General features: G+C 38.4%; 1 protein-coding gene across 3 annotated transcripts in view; it reads right to left on the minus strand.

Annotated features, from left to right (window-relative positions):
• stard13a (StAR related lipid transfer domain containing 13a) overlaps positions 1-10760 on the minus strand; it is a 53583-nt gene extending 42823 nt beyond the window's left edge. The window contains exon 1 of one of the 3 annotated variants that reach the window (XM_077242270.1): positions 10219-10760. In XM_077242270.1, the coding sequence (XP_077098385.1) occupies positions 10219-10342 (124 nt within the window). In that variant the 5' untranslated portion in view covers positions 10343-10760. Of the gene's footprint in view, positions 1-4313; positions 4703-10218 lie in introns of those variants that run through there. The other 2 variants (XM_077242269.1, XM_077242268.1) reach the window with 2 other exon arrangements.
• Between the last annotated feature and the right edge of the window lie 7078 nt (positions 10761-17838).

Raw genomic sequence — 17838 nt, forward strand, 5'->3', positions numbered from 1 at the left:
CTTATTCATTTGTGGATGTTAACTGAATCTTTAAGTCAGCTACACGTGCGCTTAACGTTATCGTTTTCTCAGAGTTTAGGCTCCTGTGTAATAGTAGCCTAGGCTATCAGTAACTCAAACATACCAAACCAACAATTGAGCCAGCGAGCCGATATTATCGGTCCGAGATTAGGCATTTTCATAACTATCGGTATCAGCATTTATAATGGCCGATAAATGAATATAAAAAAAATGTGGCGTGCAGTGATTCATGTAAGGGTGGCGCTGCCAATAAAGCACCTAAAAGCTGTCACAATGAACTGGCAAAAGCAATGATACGAATACATCAAATATAGCAAGGAGACATTTTAATTGTTTATTAATAACAAGTGTTTTCAGTCATTGTGGGCTGCAAAGATGAAGTTGAGGATGCGGACTCGCGATCTTTGAACGCGCCAGAGAGAAATGTACATTTCAGAAGGATTAGGCCTACATAAGCAGAGAGCAGTTTGTCTTTCGTTTTGATTTGTTCTGTTTAAAAGTAGACATTTCAATAGATATATTTCTCAGGTCTATACGCTGAGATTCGGTTAATTTATGAGACGAGTTGCAGTTCACTCGCCGGTGCCTCCGTTTCGAGATTGTCTATTGTCTGTTATATTTACTTCTTATTTATTAAATCCAGGCATTTGGTTGATGAAACATTGATTAAAATTAAGATATAATTAGTACAAAACGAAATTGACTTTAATGAGAGGCTTTGTGCTTTCTGTTAGAGGTCTATGTGAAAGTTTTAAAGCACTTTAGTGCCGCTTGCGGAGCTTGTCACGTCCGTTTTTCCTCATAAATGCGAACATAAAATTAATATTATATGTTCAGTTGAGAGCCAACCCTTCTTCATCCAGTGGGTAGTAGACTATAACTTTTGATTTGCGCAGTGTAATTCACTGAATTGATTTCTCTGCTGCCAGCCTCTGTCACGTAGGCTTGTGACTATTGTAAGCGCGCAGCTGAGAAGTCCTGATTATACTGTCTGCTACATTTACTTCTTATTTATTAAATCCAGGCAATTGATTGATTACACACTGATTAAAATGCGTGGAGCGAGCGACAAATCTCCGACAGTAAACGGATGGCCCATTCTGCTCTGTAACGGGTGCTTTTCCGCGTCTCGGGTAAACAGCTGTTGTACATCTCGCGAGCAATAAAGGCCAAATCCGGTGTAGACACAGTGTTAAAGCTCATTCTGCCTATAACGCTACGTTACAACATCAAGCAATATTCCAATAATTGATATAATTATAACACTTTATATATGGTGATTTTGCATTAAGAGTAGCCTAGTTTCACGTTTAGTAGGTACATTTTGCTTACTACTTATTTAAAATAGTATAAAAGTCTGTACATTATGTAATTAAAAACGTTTTCATTATGATATTATAAATTTTACTTTAGTAAAAAGATCTGAGTTATTCCTCTACTTTTAGACATTAGAGGAATTAAGACTAAAAATAGAAGATAATGTCAGTGACACTTTTGATATATTTATTGATACAAGTTGTTTTATATAACGTGACTAAATTAAAAGACAAAGTCGTTAGTGAAGATTATGCAACAGTATTTAGAATATAATATAATATAACATGCAATGCAAACTAGTATGGTTACAGCTCAAATGTATCATTCTCATTCTATCATTCCCCCTGCCTCCATTACATATCTTTGTCACACAAGTGTTTGATCACCACATTTGAGTGATCATTGCAAAACGTTTATATATTTATTCTGTTTAAATACTTTGTATTCTATATATAGTACCCATTACTATATATAGATTTTGCACGGGCATTGCACTAGTAAAGAGAACGTAAAACTAATCCATAAGAAATGAGCGGTTTAGTCCAAATTTTCTGAAGAGACATGATTGCTTTATATGATGAACAGATTGAATTTAGTCTTTTATTCACATTTAATATTGATCAGCGAACATAAACAGAAGCTCAAATGAACGTCATTGGTTCTTGCAGAAGCTCAAACGTGCTGTGTAACATGAGAATGAACCTCATTGGTTCTCGCACGTCAATCGAACATGCTTGACCTTCTGTTTATCACAACTGATGTGTGAGTTGATGAAGGTTTATATGTGAATAATAGCCTAAATCAAATTTGTTCATCATATAGCAATCAAGTCACTTCAGGAAATTTGGACTGAAATGATCAATTCATATGGATTAGTTTTACGATCTCTGAATGAACCTTTTGAAGTGTCAAAGTGGTAGTTGCGTAGCGGTCAATAGAGGTACAGAAAGCTCTCAGATTTCATCAAAAAGATCTTCATTTGAGTTTCGAAGATGAACAAAAGTCTTACGGGTTTGAAACGACATGAGGGAATTTCCATTTTTGGGTGAAATATTCCTTTAATATGTTACTTATTTAAAGTTAAATCATTAAATGCCATCCTTCTGCTAGAAAAATTGTCCCTAACAGTGAAAATGAATGGAAAAAGAATGTTCTTGGGTGTGATACCTTATCTGATGTAGCTGGAAAAAAAGAGCGGTTTGAATCAGTTTGATTCACAGACTTGTATAATTTACAGCATAAGTTGAGAGAGCAAAATTAACTTTATAAATAAAATATACCCAAATCAAATACATTTGAGAGCTTGTGAACCAGATTCAAGAGCTTGTAAATTGGAATCAATTTAAATTCAGAGCTTGCAAATCAGATTCAAATCAAATCGAGCTTGTGAACTGGAATCAAATCGAATCGAGAGCTTGTGAACTGGAAATTACACAAATCGAGAGCTTGTGATTCTGATTCAAATCCAATTGAACCGTAAATCAGATTAAAATAAAATCGAGAGTTTGTGAATCAGAAACAAAATCAATATATTTTGACCTCTCGCTGACAAAAGACCTCTAAAGACAGCTGAAGAAAATGCAAGGGACATTATCAAGTAGACGCTCATATTTCTCATCATGGCATTGACTTCAGTCCACATTTAGCTCAAACCATTCGCAGTGGCAGACCCAGTTTAACAAATCGCTGCGCATCACAGGCCTCGGGCCCAGTTTTTGATGGAATGGGGTATTCTTGGACCCGATTCACGGTACAGCTGCTAACACTTAGTCTGCAGTCAGGCAAAAGAAGGTCAGGTAAAGATTTGAGACAGAGGCAGTATCAAACTATCTTAAGTGTGAGATGCAAATAATTTCAAATCAATAATCTTGCTCCGCAGATGGAGTTGAATAAATCATGCAGCATGATATGCATCCACATGCCACAGTCATGACTGAACAAGCCTGAAGAGCTCTTCAGCCATCCAGACCTCCACGAGCCCAATGACAGACTAACCGCCGGTGTGCAGTCCAAACATTCCTGCTCCCGTGTGAGAGAGAAAGTGTGTGTGTACGTGAGCAGATTACAACCAAAACCAACGCTGCCACACACAGCATTTCTATTGACCTCTAAAGCATTTCACTGTCAAACCAAAGCTAAACATCAGTAGTACTATAAACATATTTAACAAATCATATTACTTCTTAATAATACTTCTTGTTAATGAGCAGACAAACCAAAACAAACTGCCTTATTAGACCTCCAAGAATGTAATGCAGTGACGTTAACCTTTTGAAAATACTCGTCATGTGTTTTGCTATCATACACATTAAGTATAAAAGTGTTCTTCATTAATAATACTGAGGATTTTTGGATTAATACTTTGGAGTTGGACAGACTGTTCTCTAGTGCCAGAAACACAAAGACTCTTTACATCCAGAAAACACAAGAAAAGTCTTGTAGCCTGTATTGCAAATGAGAAAACAGAAGATCAGCTTAGCACATCAAAGCTGAATGCAAAGAGCTTCATATTCACATAAACAAGAACAAAAAATAAAACATTAAAAGAGAATGGGCACATATTTTGTTACACTGGATAATGCCAATGGAACATGTTATAAGTTTCACTCACATTTCAAAAACAAGGATATACTCATTTAATATCTAAATTGAGAGGAAATGGTTTTGTACAGATGTTTATACTAACAAAAAGACTCGATTATCTCACACGTGAAACCGCAATGTCTCAAGCTGTTAATATACCAAAGGCTGCAATCAAAAGTCACAGATTTCAATAGGAACTCACATTTGTCATCATATTTATATTTTCCAAATCCAAATGATCAATGCTATGCTCTCCAATTAGGTTTATATTCTTACTGTAGTCTCATTTAAAGTCTCATTAATTTTATTTCTCCCAATGAATTTTAGGACAAACTTACAATACAAATGATAATCGAAATGCAAATAAAGATGAGTACAAACTGTTACTGTACCTAAAACACTTCTCATACCTTGAGATATCTTCTTTAGCAGCTGTTGCCTAGCTATGATACGGGCCAGGCGTAGTCCAGAACGCCTGCGGTGGCTGTCCAGTCTGAGGTATATATCTTGAGTCTCTGGAGTCATGCTTCCCAAACACTCACTGTCCATGCACTCCTCTAAGAGGTCAGTCAACATTGTGTCCATCTCTCCACTGTCCACAGGTACAGAGTCAGTCAAAACTGCTTCCCTCGAACTTGTCATTTAGTTACTCCTTTAACTTTCACACACAAACAGTCAAATGTACTGCTGAAATACTCTACAAAGTGTGATCCTTTTGTCATATACTCGCTAAACGCTGTCAAATATAAAGACTCAAACAAGTCAGTTCTTATCTGAGTGCACACTTTCATCTGCAACACCCACTCAATGGTCATGTGACCACGAGAAGAGCCAATAGTGTTGAGAGGATATAAAGCTTTGCAGATAGCCAACTGAACTTCAGCCAAGAACCTGCTTCAGAGTGATATTAGAGTGTGTGTGTGTGTGTGTGTGTGGGTGTGGGGGGGGGGGGGGGGGGGGGGTTCAGCCAAAGAAAAGAGAAATGAAAGGTGCACCTAGGGGAAAAAAACCTTCTGCTAGAAAAGAAATCTTAGTAGAAACAAAGAGTAAAAGTAAGATGTAGTGGGAAGGAATGAGCTGTCAGAAAGTATCGCAATATCCTCAGAGATCTAAATGCATCTTTACAGAACATCTGACATGCTAAATATTTTAAATCTAAATCGGTAACAGAATAATGTGAACAGCAAACAGAAAGAAACACTACAGATAAACACAGACAGGTATGGTATGGTATACTTTATAGTTAGATAGAATAAATATTATGCATATTTGGCGTGCTGTCCGGGGAGAGGGCTCCGGGCTCGGATATTTTCTAACTGTTTTCTAACGTTGGTTAAGAATGAAATGGCTAGAATTTATTAACACCTCTAAAATTGAATCCAACGTATCATCAGCGCTTGGATTCGCTTCCATGGTGCTATCAAGTATGACTTGCAGTCTGTGAGGTAAACTAAACGCTATTGGCTATTTGAAAAGAGGGAGGAGCCATTCAATATATCCCGCCTTAGCTTCCTGTCACAGCTGCGCATCAAACACAGCTGCGCGATCCAAGGCATTTCAGTGGGCCTTTAATTGGAAGGTTAGAGTCAAGACACTAAAAGATATTTGGCCCACTCACATTTGGTTGGTCTTGGCAGATCACTATAGGAAGTTCCTGGGTGAATAAATCCAGAAATATAAATAGTTTAGATCCTGATGATGTAACAAGGGACTGTCTAAAATGAACTGGTGATAGAATTTTTGTTAATCATGCCAGAGGTTTTGGTTTGTAATCTGCCCTCAAATAGTTTAATTTTTTGTCATTAAAACAAAAGATGTTCATCTGTGATTATATTTCAAGAGCAGGGAAGTATCAATTAATAGAAGTCTAAAAATTTGTTTAAGAAGTTATCAATATAGGCTAGACTTGCTCAGAAAAGACCTTGTTCTCATTAAACTCCACACTGAGAAGACATGGAGTTTGGAGAAATATTTATAGACATATTTAGAGACCTGGCCAAACATTTCTACTGAACCATGATATAGAAAATTCAAAGAGGAAAATGGCAAAGCACTTCAGGTCAACGATTGAGACACACCACTGGAGACGGCTACACAATTCTTTTGTATGCCAGCATTTGTGTTTCCACTTTGAATGCTTGAAACATGCATGGATAAGCTTGGAAAGATGTAGTCTCAGCCCATGGATCGCTGACCGCCTGATGCATATGGCACACAAAATAAGAATCACTATGGGAGTGTCGAAGTCGTCATCTGATTGGTTGAATTCTCCAGGATTTTTGGGAGACATGCGTCAAAGTATTTAACAAAGCCGGTGTGATGCCAAACCCCCTTATGGAAGAAGAACACCATCGCGTTTACAACAGTGACAATGAGCGCTTATCAGGATCAAATAAAAACGCTACATTTTCAAAAGTATGAAGTTTACAGCACCACTGTTGCAATAAATGTGCATGACGTTCTTGAAGGAACTGCACGCCAGTCAGTTATTGTGGAGACATCGACATTTTATTTTCACGCCCCTAAACATGATGCTGGACAAAACAAACTGTGATTGTTTGCTTTACATGTCGGTCAGACGTCCTCTTGGGCTGCCCTTGGCCAACAGAAAGATGCAATGGCCAGTCAGAAGGTCTGGCTATATGTAAAACTAGAAAAGATGCTGTTGAAGCATACTGGCATCCTTGAGGGAGAACCTGACTATGACTGCCATCTGGTGGTCATGAAATGCAATTCGTTTTGAACAACCATTCATAATTGATTCAGTTCAGCTGAGGACTTGCTTCAGGCTGCATAACCTCCACAGAATTCAGTCCAGCCAAGACACCCACATAAGGGCTGTGCCAAAATTACCCAAACATGAACTTGATCCATTAAAATAAACCCGTGTCATTATGGGTATTCACTTATGAGCTAAATTCAGTTGAGGTCAACCAGAGGTGAGCTGTTCATGGTCTAAATCGGGGGGGGGGGGACACTGCTTACAGTAATCCCACATGTTTTACTAGAAACAGGAGTCCACAGGCTCAATATCCACTTGAATCCACTCTTAACAGGCACAAAGCTACAAAACACTGGTTTTAATATACAGTTTTTATATATCTTTATATTCTATGTTTACCCAGGAGATAAAAGGTCTGAGTGCTGGAGCAGAAATGAATCCTGAGGAGAGAGAAAGAGAGAGAGAGAGAGAGAGAGAGAGAGAGAGAGAGAGAGAGAGAGAGAGAGAGAGAGAGAGAGAGAGAGAGAGAGAGAGAGAGAGACTGTCTGTACAGCACTCAGTGGGTCCAGACTGCTTTTAAAGGGGTGGTTCGGAATTTTGGACATCGGGCCTCATCTACAAGTTAGCCTGTGTGTTATTTACCAGTGGAGTCAGTTTTCGAAAATGTTCACCCAGTCCTTCCAGTTGCATAGTTCGCCGGTGCTAGGCTAGCGCGAGTCAATGGAATTGGTTAGCCTACCATTAAAACAGTTTTATCCACTCCACAGTTCACCAAAAGCACATCAATTATAACGCCAGACTATCGATGTAAATGTCTGTTTAGAGAATAATTTTAGAAATCAAACTACCCTTTCATCGCATTGCAATAGTTATACTTTGTTCCCTGTATTTATCAGCATAGTCTACAGCAGCGGCGGAGTGATATTAAGTTACCTAGGCAACCGAGAGAGCCGGTCCACATGACAATCACGCAAGTGTATTTACCTGCCGCTGACACTCGTCATCACTACAGAAACAGAGTTTATTTCAAGAATAAAGCAACAAGACATATGATTATGGCCACATTTGAAAGCCATGACAATGTTTCGGACTTTGAAGACGATGAAGATGAGGAGATGTGTGTTATTCAACGAACCATAACGTTACATGTATGAGCCAGAATACACAGACGAAGAACTAATCGAGATGGATGCTAAAAGGTCAGAAAGAGAAAAAATTCTCCACAATGCATTGAACTGTAACGTTATCTCCACTAATGTTGTCGGTGTCGATCTATCAGTTATGAAAGAGTAGCTTCATTAGCTAGCTAACGTTAGAGTAGCCTAACAAAAGTTATTACCTGTTCATCTGTAGCTGTTGGTGAATCTGGAAAGACGGCTGGAACTGCATTCCAACTCAGTGACTTGTTATCGTTTCGATCACTTTGTACAAAGCCGTCTGATCTAAAATGATCGCTACAAATTCGGGCCTTTAGTAGTGTCTCTGTCGGTGTCTCCTTATCCAAGCCAGCAGCAAGAAGCCACAGTTGGTTCCTTTCTGGATCTCTTACTGGAAATCTGTAGAAATTTTTTGCTGACCATCTTTTTGATTTATTTGTACAATTAAAACTACAGTGAATAACCATTTTGCCAATTCTTTCAATTCCGATCGAAGGTTTCAAAATCGAGGCTACTTGACGTTCCGACTGAACGTAGTGCGATTCTGTTGCGTTTACTTTCCGGCGCAGTACTACTCCAGAGCAAAGTAAAATTCCGCCGCTGCTGAGAAACTAGTTCCTGTAAATGTAATTCGATCATTGAAATATATTTTGATATGTCAAACTACATTGAGTAGTTTGATTTCTAACATTATTCTCTAAACAGACATTTACATCGATAGTCTGGCGTTATAATTGATGTGCTTTTGGTGAACTGTGGAGTGGATAAAACTGTTTTAATGGTAGGCTAACCAATACCATTGACTCGTGCTAGCCTAGCACCGGCGAACTATGCAACTGGAAGGACAACTGACTCCACTGGTAAATAACACACAGGCTAACTTGTAAATGAGGCCCGATATCCAAAATTCCGAACCACCCCTTTAAATGAACTTTTCCTGTCATTTCCTCACTCAAAGCCACAAAGGAGTAAGCAGAGCCCTGCCATTCATGTTTTAATGGACTCTATTTTACTAGAATTAGCCTACTTTATTCTCCATGGTGGAAAACAATTAAGTATCCAAATTAGATCTCCAAAACACTATATATACTGTCATGGACCCTCAGATTATTGATTCAAATAAGGGTATCATTATTCTGCATGACTAAAAAAGGGATTTTAGAGATCACTCATTCACAAATCATTTTTTAGTTTGAATTTTAAATTAAAATGTTTTAATTTAGTCAAATCAACTGAATCACAACTTTCACAAATCATTTAAGATTAAACTGTCATCATCCTCAGGATACTTTTTGGATTTATTCAATGTGGAACAAAGTGTCAAAACTCTTTTCTATACAACAACACTGCTGATCACTGGTTGTCATTTTACTTTTTTCTAAAACGTTTTGCTTTTTTTTCCTTCAAAGATTTGAACCCTGTCACCCTAAACAAATTGATCCTGTATTATACTCTTAACATTGTTGAATTTGACGTGTTCAAAAACTCACTTAAGATGAACTACCTTAAAGACTGAAATTTTCTTCAAATTTTAAAAATTCTGCTGATTTTAGATTATACAGTTGATAGTGTGTGGAGGACAATAACGTTGTAAAAAGAGACATTTATGAAAACTATACTGTGCTGAACTGCTTTATATACACTGAAAAATTATATTATCAATAAGTTATGACATGTTTTTACATTGCTTTAACTCATTAAAATAAGTTAAGCAATTTTAAAAATTTTAAACGAATTATAAGCCTAGGCTACAATATTCAACTAAATTAAGTCAGTTTAATGTAATTTAAGTTGACTTTACTTAAAAATGTAAGGCAGCAACTTTTTTTAGGCTACAGTGTTGAATTTGTTTTCTTTTGCTGCAAGGTGACGCAGCGCGTCATGATGAAAACTATTTTATAGGCTACTAACATGTTCAACTACTAACATGTCGGTCGAAATGAGAACAAACTGAGACATTGAAATTCCATACACTGAAGAAAAAACAATACTCCACAGCATACCAATTTTTAGAGTGTAAAGAATATTTAATAAAATAAATTTAAGAATATTTTAAATTGCTTTAAAACAAAAACGTGACATGGATCGAGTGTCCTGATTAGTTTTTGTGCAGGAATGCGCATTTAATCGAGTTGAGAGGCTGCAGACGTCAGCTAATGACATTACAGCGCGCGACTGCGTCTTCACGCGCACAACAGACCGGTGGCGCGTAATGTCAATGTTGATTTTAATTATTTATAGACAGCACAAGCATTCCTCACATGCAAGCTTATTAAATCCATCCCAGTCAAGACGGCACAAAATGACCATGACTTAAAACTTGACCTTCCCCAGCCAGGCCCATGTGGCAGTAGGCATATGATTAATTGGACGATGCATTGTTTATTTATAAAAGTTGATTCGTGTCCTGTCACTGACCTGCCAGTCGCTTCTCCCGTATGTTTCTCCACAGTAAATCCCAGGCTTTCGACGTGGAGTCGCGCAGCTGCTCGCTGATTGACCGCCGAAGCTGCAGTTTGCTGGACTTTCGTCTCGTTGTCATTGTGAACGGTGACACATATCAGCACCGCGCCCGGGTTTCCTCTGAGAGGACCGTTATCCGCTCGCTCGCTCGCTCGCTCGGGTCTCTCGGACTGGTGCTGTGCCGCAGTTGTCGTCACTCCACCTGATACGCGGCGCTGCGTCACCTTGCAGCAAAAGAAAACAGCGAAGCGTGTTTATATTTCGCTCGGGCACGAGGCTAAATTGGACGCAGAATCCGCTCGGATGGGTCTCATGCTCTCTGAGGTTTTCCCGCGTCTATAATCAGCGCAACATGACAGCGAGAACAGCTGTGTGACGTTTCCAGCACTAATGCAATGCAGAGTCGCGTGGTACCCTCACTACAACACACTACAGGCTCTCTCTCTCTCTCTCTCTCTCTCTCTCTCTCTCTCTCTCTCTCTCTCTCTCTCTCACTCACTCTCTCTCTCTCTCGCCTCTAGGTGAAATATTGACATTGTGATGGAACAGTTCGTCCGAAATAACATTTATGACAAATGTGTGACAAATTAATTTGATCAAATAGCTACAACAAGTACAGTTCAAAACTTTGGGGTTTGTAAGATTTGTTTTAAGAGTCTAATGCTCACTAAGATTGCATTGATTTGATCAATACAGTAAAAACAATAATATTGTGAAATATTATTACAATTTAAAATTACATAAAATAATGTTTTCGATTTCAATGTAATTTAGTGATGGCAAAGCTGAATTTTCAACATCATTACTCATGATCCTTCCAAAATCATGTTAATATGTTGAATGGTGCTCAAGAATCATGTCTTATTATAATCACTGTTGATGCAACTGTGATCCTTAATATTTTGTGGAAACTGTGATACATTTTTTCCGGATTCTTTGATGAATATAAAGGGTTTTTTTTGTTTAAAAAACACACTTAATTAATTTAAGGTGTCCTTGCTAAACAAAAATATGATTTTCTTAAAAAAAGAAAGAAATTTACTGGCCTCAAACTTTTGAACCATATAGTGCATTTCTTGTCAATCAGCGTGAAAAAGATTAATATTTAGGGTTAGGGGCTACTTGTGGTTGCTAAGACTGTGAAAATAGGATTTAATATAACATACAGTATGTCACTCTGCAGGACACTATTACACATTAGTATGTCAACTATCCAGTTACACCTGAAGTCAATGTATTTCATAAGTCCTCTCCTTCTTTAGTGTGCACACACACACACACACACACACACACACACACACACACACACACACACACACACACACACACACACACACACACACACACACACACACACACACACACACACACACACACACGCACACACTCCAGTGTCTGTGGGTGTCAGGCATTACACTGGCTCAGCTCCTTCTCAGAGGGGGGTGTTTCAGAGGGAAGTTTTGCGTTGGAGATTTATGTCAGTAGGTTACAGTGGTGACATGACTGGAGTGAGGTGTGGAGAGAAAGGGAAAGACATGAACGCAGGGTAAAGCAGTCAGTTCACCCCGGGTGGGTCACAGTTAAACCAGATACGCCTCTGTAACAGAGAGCCTAAACCTCCTCCACACACAAACCGAGGGGAAAAGATTGTTACCGCAACTGAAACCTCAAAATAAAAACTCTGGAGTAACTCTACCCAGAAAACAGCGGCGCAGGAGCCAGTCTGGCGCTGAAAGGGTCTCAGCGTCACTGAGGTCTCGTACATTAATAACATTTTTATATAAATCCTAGTGAGGTTATTTATGTTTTATGCACTTTAAAAGGAAGACCAGAAAGAAAATGAATAAAAGCCTCTAATAATCATAAACAACAAGGTAATTAACAAGCAATTTAGAGTTTTAAAGTATTTAACTCACACAGTATTAAATAAATAAACAAACTTATATGGCCTGCAAAAAATCAAGAGCACAGTTATCTGAATGTGTAACCTGTGTTTGGCCCCAAACGTCACTCCATGTTAGCGTGGTTATCACACAGCTAACTGCTCATCTGTGTGAAAGAGTGAATTCATACAAGTCCCCGGGGCCCCTCAGGAGACCCTAATGTATATTCATAGAGGCCAGTGAGCGTCAGAGGGAGTCACTGGCCTCTGGCATCCTGTACTACTTTTTCAAAATCGTCCAGAATGCAAAAATGTATAGCAAAATGTGTCCTTCACTTGTCCCACAAAAATCCAGACAAATTAACCTCCACAAGCCTTACGGGGAGCAGCCAATCGCAACAGCAGACCTGTTTTTGTGAGCAAACATGCCATTGAGAAGAGGCGTGTAATGGGAGAGGGGACAGACAGACATTCACAGAATCAATGGGAAACAGGGACTTAAGAACGGGACTTTTCTACACTTCTCTGGATAAGGCTAAGACTTTCCCCCCTTCCTTTTCCTTTCAAAATACGTGTACTTTACACATTTGAGTCAACTCTTGAGTCACATAATTATGACTTTAATCTTGAATGTTTTTTTTTTTTTAAAGATTAACATAGCAGCAAATCACGATATCAAATTTATCACATCATAAGATGTGGTCGCATAGCCACATTTCATTGGGCAAAAAAAGGTCCATTGTCAATAGTGTAGCGATGTATGAAACACAGCTCACACAGAGGTCACGTTCTAGCATCTTTCTGTTGATCAGCGCGGCAAATCTGTGACCAACTTAAACCTGTTACAAAATCAGCATGAGGAAATCTTTCACCCTCATGTGAAATTCCAGATTGTGTGGATTCCTATTGAAACTGGATTTCGCCCCCGAAAATGTTCTCTTTTGACAGTGGTGGAGAGAAAAGCGTGTGTGTGTGTGGATATCAGAGTGGGTAAATAATTACAGGGTTGTGGTCGTTCAGTGACGACGGAGGAATGCAGGGCCACGAGGTCAGATGGACGTAGTCACTGATCTAACTTTCAGTATAGAGGCTTCTCTGCACATCGAGGGTCAGCTCTGTCAAAACATGATCTAGAAGGAAATCCCCTTCATGTTTCCAGTTCATACAACACCATTTCCTTCTCCTTTTTTCTTCTGTAACCATGTAGACATCTTTTAGACTGGAACCCCCCCTCCGCTCAAAGAAGTCATCCTCCGACTTCACCCTAATCCCAAACATGCCAATATCCTAAAACTGACTTTTCCCTGCTGCTTCCGAACTTCTGTAGACCCCCTGTAGCTCTGGAAACATTTCCCCCACCAGTTTTAAAATGAGAGACATCAAGATTAGGAAGAAGCTGTCTGCCAGATGGTGCTGTTTTCATTGACCTTATTTGTGGGTTTGTGGCTGTTTTCCCTTTAGGAGGAATGTTTTAAATCTAGGGCCAGACTCTGAGAGGTGATGAAAATCATGAAAAGTTTGGCAAAAAGAAAAAAAATCTGGTTTAAGGGTAGTTTAACTTTAGAGGTTTGCTCAAAATTGACATCCTGACATGATATTCTGATGCCTTAACAAGTTCAACATTTTGTTTGGCTTAGACTAATGTTAGTCAAAAGATCCATTTTTTTTGCTGCTTTAATTTAAGATTTTGTATTTATAATAACACATTTATACTGAAAACAACTTGATTGAACCATTATTAATATAGAGACAAAAAAAAACACAATTCTCTTATGCTATACCCGAATGTTCAAGGAAAGAATAGGAAAGATCAGCTTCATTTTGGGCTATCTTATGAAGAATGTCTTCCAGACACATCAGCAATGAGCCACTAATGACATCAGTCTCATCAGCAGCATTGGTCACCTCAACAGAGAGCCAAAGTCTCTGTAAAATGGGTCAAAGGATGTCTGGAGCCTGGGTCAAATCCTGCCCTGCCTAGAGCGTCCCATCTTCGGATCTCTCTTCCACAACATAAACATGCCAATGCATTGTTTTTATCCCCGGAGTTGTTTAAATTGATTCCTAAAGTACTTACTAATGGTGTGAGATTATTATCATAGAGGTGAGGATTACTGAGGCGGGGGGGTTGGGCTGGGGCGAAACAATGACTAATGGACGCAGAGGAAATCTGTTTATGTTTATGTGAGAGTTTCTACTATCCTGCAGAACCCACTGTTTGTGTTGGCCACCCAGAGCAACTGATTTCCCCTGAGGCTGAGTGGGACAAAATATCCTGCTGGATCACGACCTCCCCTCCTTCTCTAAATCATCCCCCCTCCAAATCTCTCATGGTGGATCTCACAGATGCCAGAAGAGCCAGAGACAAGATGGTTCTCATGTGATGGCCAGTTGAAATGAACAAAACTGCAAACAAAATACTTCTTAATCAGTATGTTTGTCCTGTTTCCAATTAAATATCGAAACATTCTTAAAAAGTGATTAATGTGTTAAATTAATAGACATTTTCAGAGAATTTATCTTGAATTAGGTATTAAGTTCTTGCACAAATCACTTAATAAATATCTAGTAAATCTATCTTGTTTTAAGGGTGTAATGACATTAAGATATTACCGATTTCTATCCTTTACTTTTTTTCTTGTCTACAGTGATCATATCATTCCCAGACCACAGCATCCTCTTACACAAATGAAGATAAACGTACACATAGGCCATTAAAGTGCATTACAAAGACCTCATTTAAATCAGGACACACACACACACACACACACACACACACACACACACACACACACACACACACACACACACACACACACACACACACACACACACACACACATAAATGTACACAGGCTCCATTAGAGAATATTACAGAGAGCCCATTTAAGCTTTTATTAGACTATGAGGTAAAGAGGATGTTTAAGCTAGAGTTGCATTTCTAAGGTGGATTTACTGATGTCTGAACTATAAATAGACAGACAGTCTAGCACAGACCACAACCACAAAAGCAGCAACAACAACAAAACACTCAGCAAGGGGCCAAAAAGCAGAGAAAAGTGTGTGTGTAAACTTGTAGATTTCTGGCAAAAAATAAAATCAGAGCCTTTGCATGGACCATAACATTAATATGCTAACTGCATTATTGGCCACTTTACTATGATAAAACTAAAACCACAAAACTAAAGGTTTAAAAGTCTAGTCCAGTCCAGCCTATCCATTTGACTAAAATGATCATATAATATACACACACAGTATATATATATATATATCAAAATGTATTAAATAATTAAAATGTATTACCATTTCTATTTATATAAATTACTCGACTATTTAGTGTTGTTTTTATTTAAAATTGGTAAAAAATATAAATTGATATTATAAATAAAAAGTAATAAAAAGGCAAATTTAAGGTATGACATGGTAAAACAATAAACTAAATAATAATAATCATTACTAACACATTAAACTAACAAATCCAGAACAAATGCAGTACTTGAGTAGTAGAAAAAGTTCGAAACAACTCAAATTGCCATCCAGGAGTCGCGGGCCGGTAATCTTAGTGCCACCCAAGTGGGCAAGAGTGAGTGCCACAGTCGACAGGAAAACACACCCGATGCCAACAGTTCCATGGGAGGGTTGATGGTTGTGTGTGCGGTTTGTTGTAGAAACAGAGAAGGCTGTCTGCCAAAGCTCAGAGTGCTGAATTAGCAGTCCAATTAAACACACTCAACACTTGCACAGCGGGCTAATTAAGCGACCTTCGTTTAGAAACAAACTGAATTGACATCCATTTGGAGTGAGACTCTCAATGCTCTCTCCAGATATTACAAACATCCAATAGTTTTACGCTAGAGAATCTCTATAGTGCCTTACTGTAATAGCAACGTGTGGTTTTAAATGTGATGCGCTGTTAACTGCTGAGCCAAGAGCTTTCTTTTACTGCCTGCAAAACATGCAGTTCCAAACAACTCTTTTTATTGAGCGTTATTTTTTTAATCAGATAAATACCACACAAGATGAGTCTAATTGGACTTACGCAAGCGTTTCCACACGTATGCAGACATGCAACATTGTTGCACCTTTCTACACTTATATTATACAGAACATGGCCAATGGTACCTATGGGTGCATGTCCCCTGCCTGTCCTCAGATTAGCCTCAGTGAGTTTTCCCAGGGGAACACATGCCTGAAGTGCCAGAGACTTTGGAAATATCACTCTGTGTTCTATCAGGTTCTGTCCTGTCAGGCTGTGTCTAATCAGAAGACACAGATGCATGTCCATCCTCATGCGCGATACACATAATCCCTCCAGCCTGACACTAGCGAATGCGCATCTTTCTCTCTGTGAGTGTGTATTCCTCATAAACAGATGTTTACACAGATGTATGTGTTTTATAACGCTCACATGCTCTACAAATTAGCTTTCACATTGAAATAGACACAAAGGCCCAATTTCTGATGAAAAATAAAAATCAATGTTTTGGATTCTACATTGGCCTGGATATAATCTATGAATTTACTACAAAGATGGAGAGATTTCCTACTATGGACGGTGACATTATTGAGAAAATGTCAAAGAGCATTCATTTATTTAGATTGCAGATTATCTGAGGGAATCCAGTGAATGTAAAATCCATGCCAAAATGCTTTTAGGAGCACTTCTGTTGTCCTTAGCAATGCAATATAAAGGAACTTATCTTTATAAAGAAAAGCTCTTTGATGTCTTGTTGGAAAAGTGTTTTAAAATGATATAGCGACAGGTCTGTGATTTCTGAATAATCAACAGTATGGTTGCAACTTGGATGTCATATATTAATGCAAGATTGGAATTATATACATTAAAAATGCAAATGGGGCATCACAGTAGCCATTTTAGTGAAAACAAAAGGAGAAGCTCCAAAAACTATCAAAAACAATCATAAACGAATCAGTCAAGTTTCCCATATGTGATAGTCTGGGGCGGGGGATACAGGTATATTAAAAACTATTACTGACTTTTCCCTCCGCTAATACTAGTGTTAAACCAGAAACATCTTCTTAAAGCGAAATATAAACATCATCTGCGGTGACAGTTTTTCAATATATTTAAATAAATCTAATTTAATACAGGTTTTAAAAAAAATTCTTGGCTTTGTGCAAGGTCGCAGGTTCATGTTGGTCTTGTTGGGTTTTATTGGTGTCAAATGTTTTTGTTTTTTTCATGTGCTGGGTTTGCATTACATAAATGCATTTCTACAGTTCTACTGTACCAGCAGCTGTATGTTGACATTACTCATGGCACGCACGCACGCACACACACACACACAGTCAGGCCCTATGCATGCACTGTCACTTTCAAGCTCCATATATGCAGACATATAAACATACATGACATATTAATAGAAAAGGGCAAACAGTGAAGTATTACCCTAACAACATGGGCATGTGTGCAGTGAAAATTAGCACAAATATAAAGAGTGCATTAAGAAACCAGCCTAACCGTATTGAACTATATAATGCCATTAGAGATTTGATTGATTGGATTTTAATAAAATACATAATTGACGAAGAGGCAGAATGCAATTACCAGTAATATTAATGAGCAAGCACACACGAACAGATGCACACCACCAGACACCCACCAACCAAAAAGCATGCAGTCTCAGTTTCTCTGTCTCTCTCAAACACACATACACACACACACACACACA

This window comes from Siphateles boraxobius, unplaced genomic scaffold, assembly GCF_051911475.1.
Source record: "Siphateles boraxobius isolate OS27281-9 unplaced genomic scaffold, OSU_SipBor_1 25, whole genome shotgun sequence".
Taxonomy (NCBI): domain Eukaryota; kingdom Metazoa; phylum Chordata; class Actinopteri; order Cypriniformes; family Leuciscidae; genus Siphateles; species Siphateles boraxobius.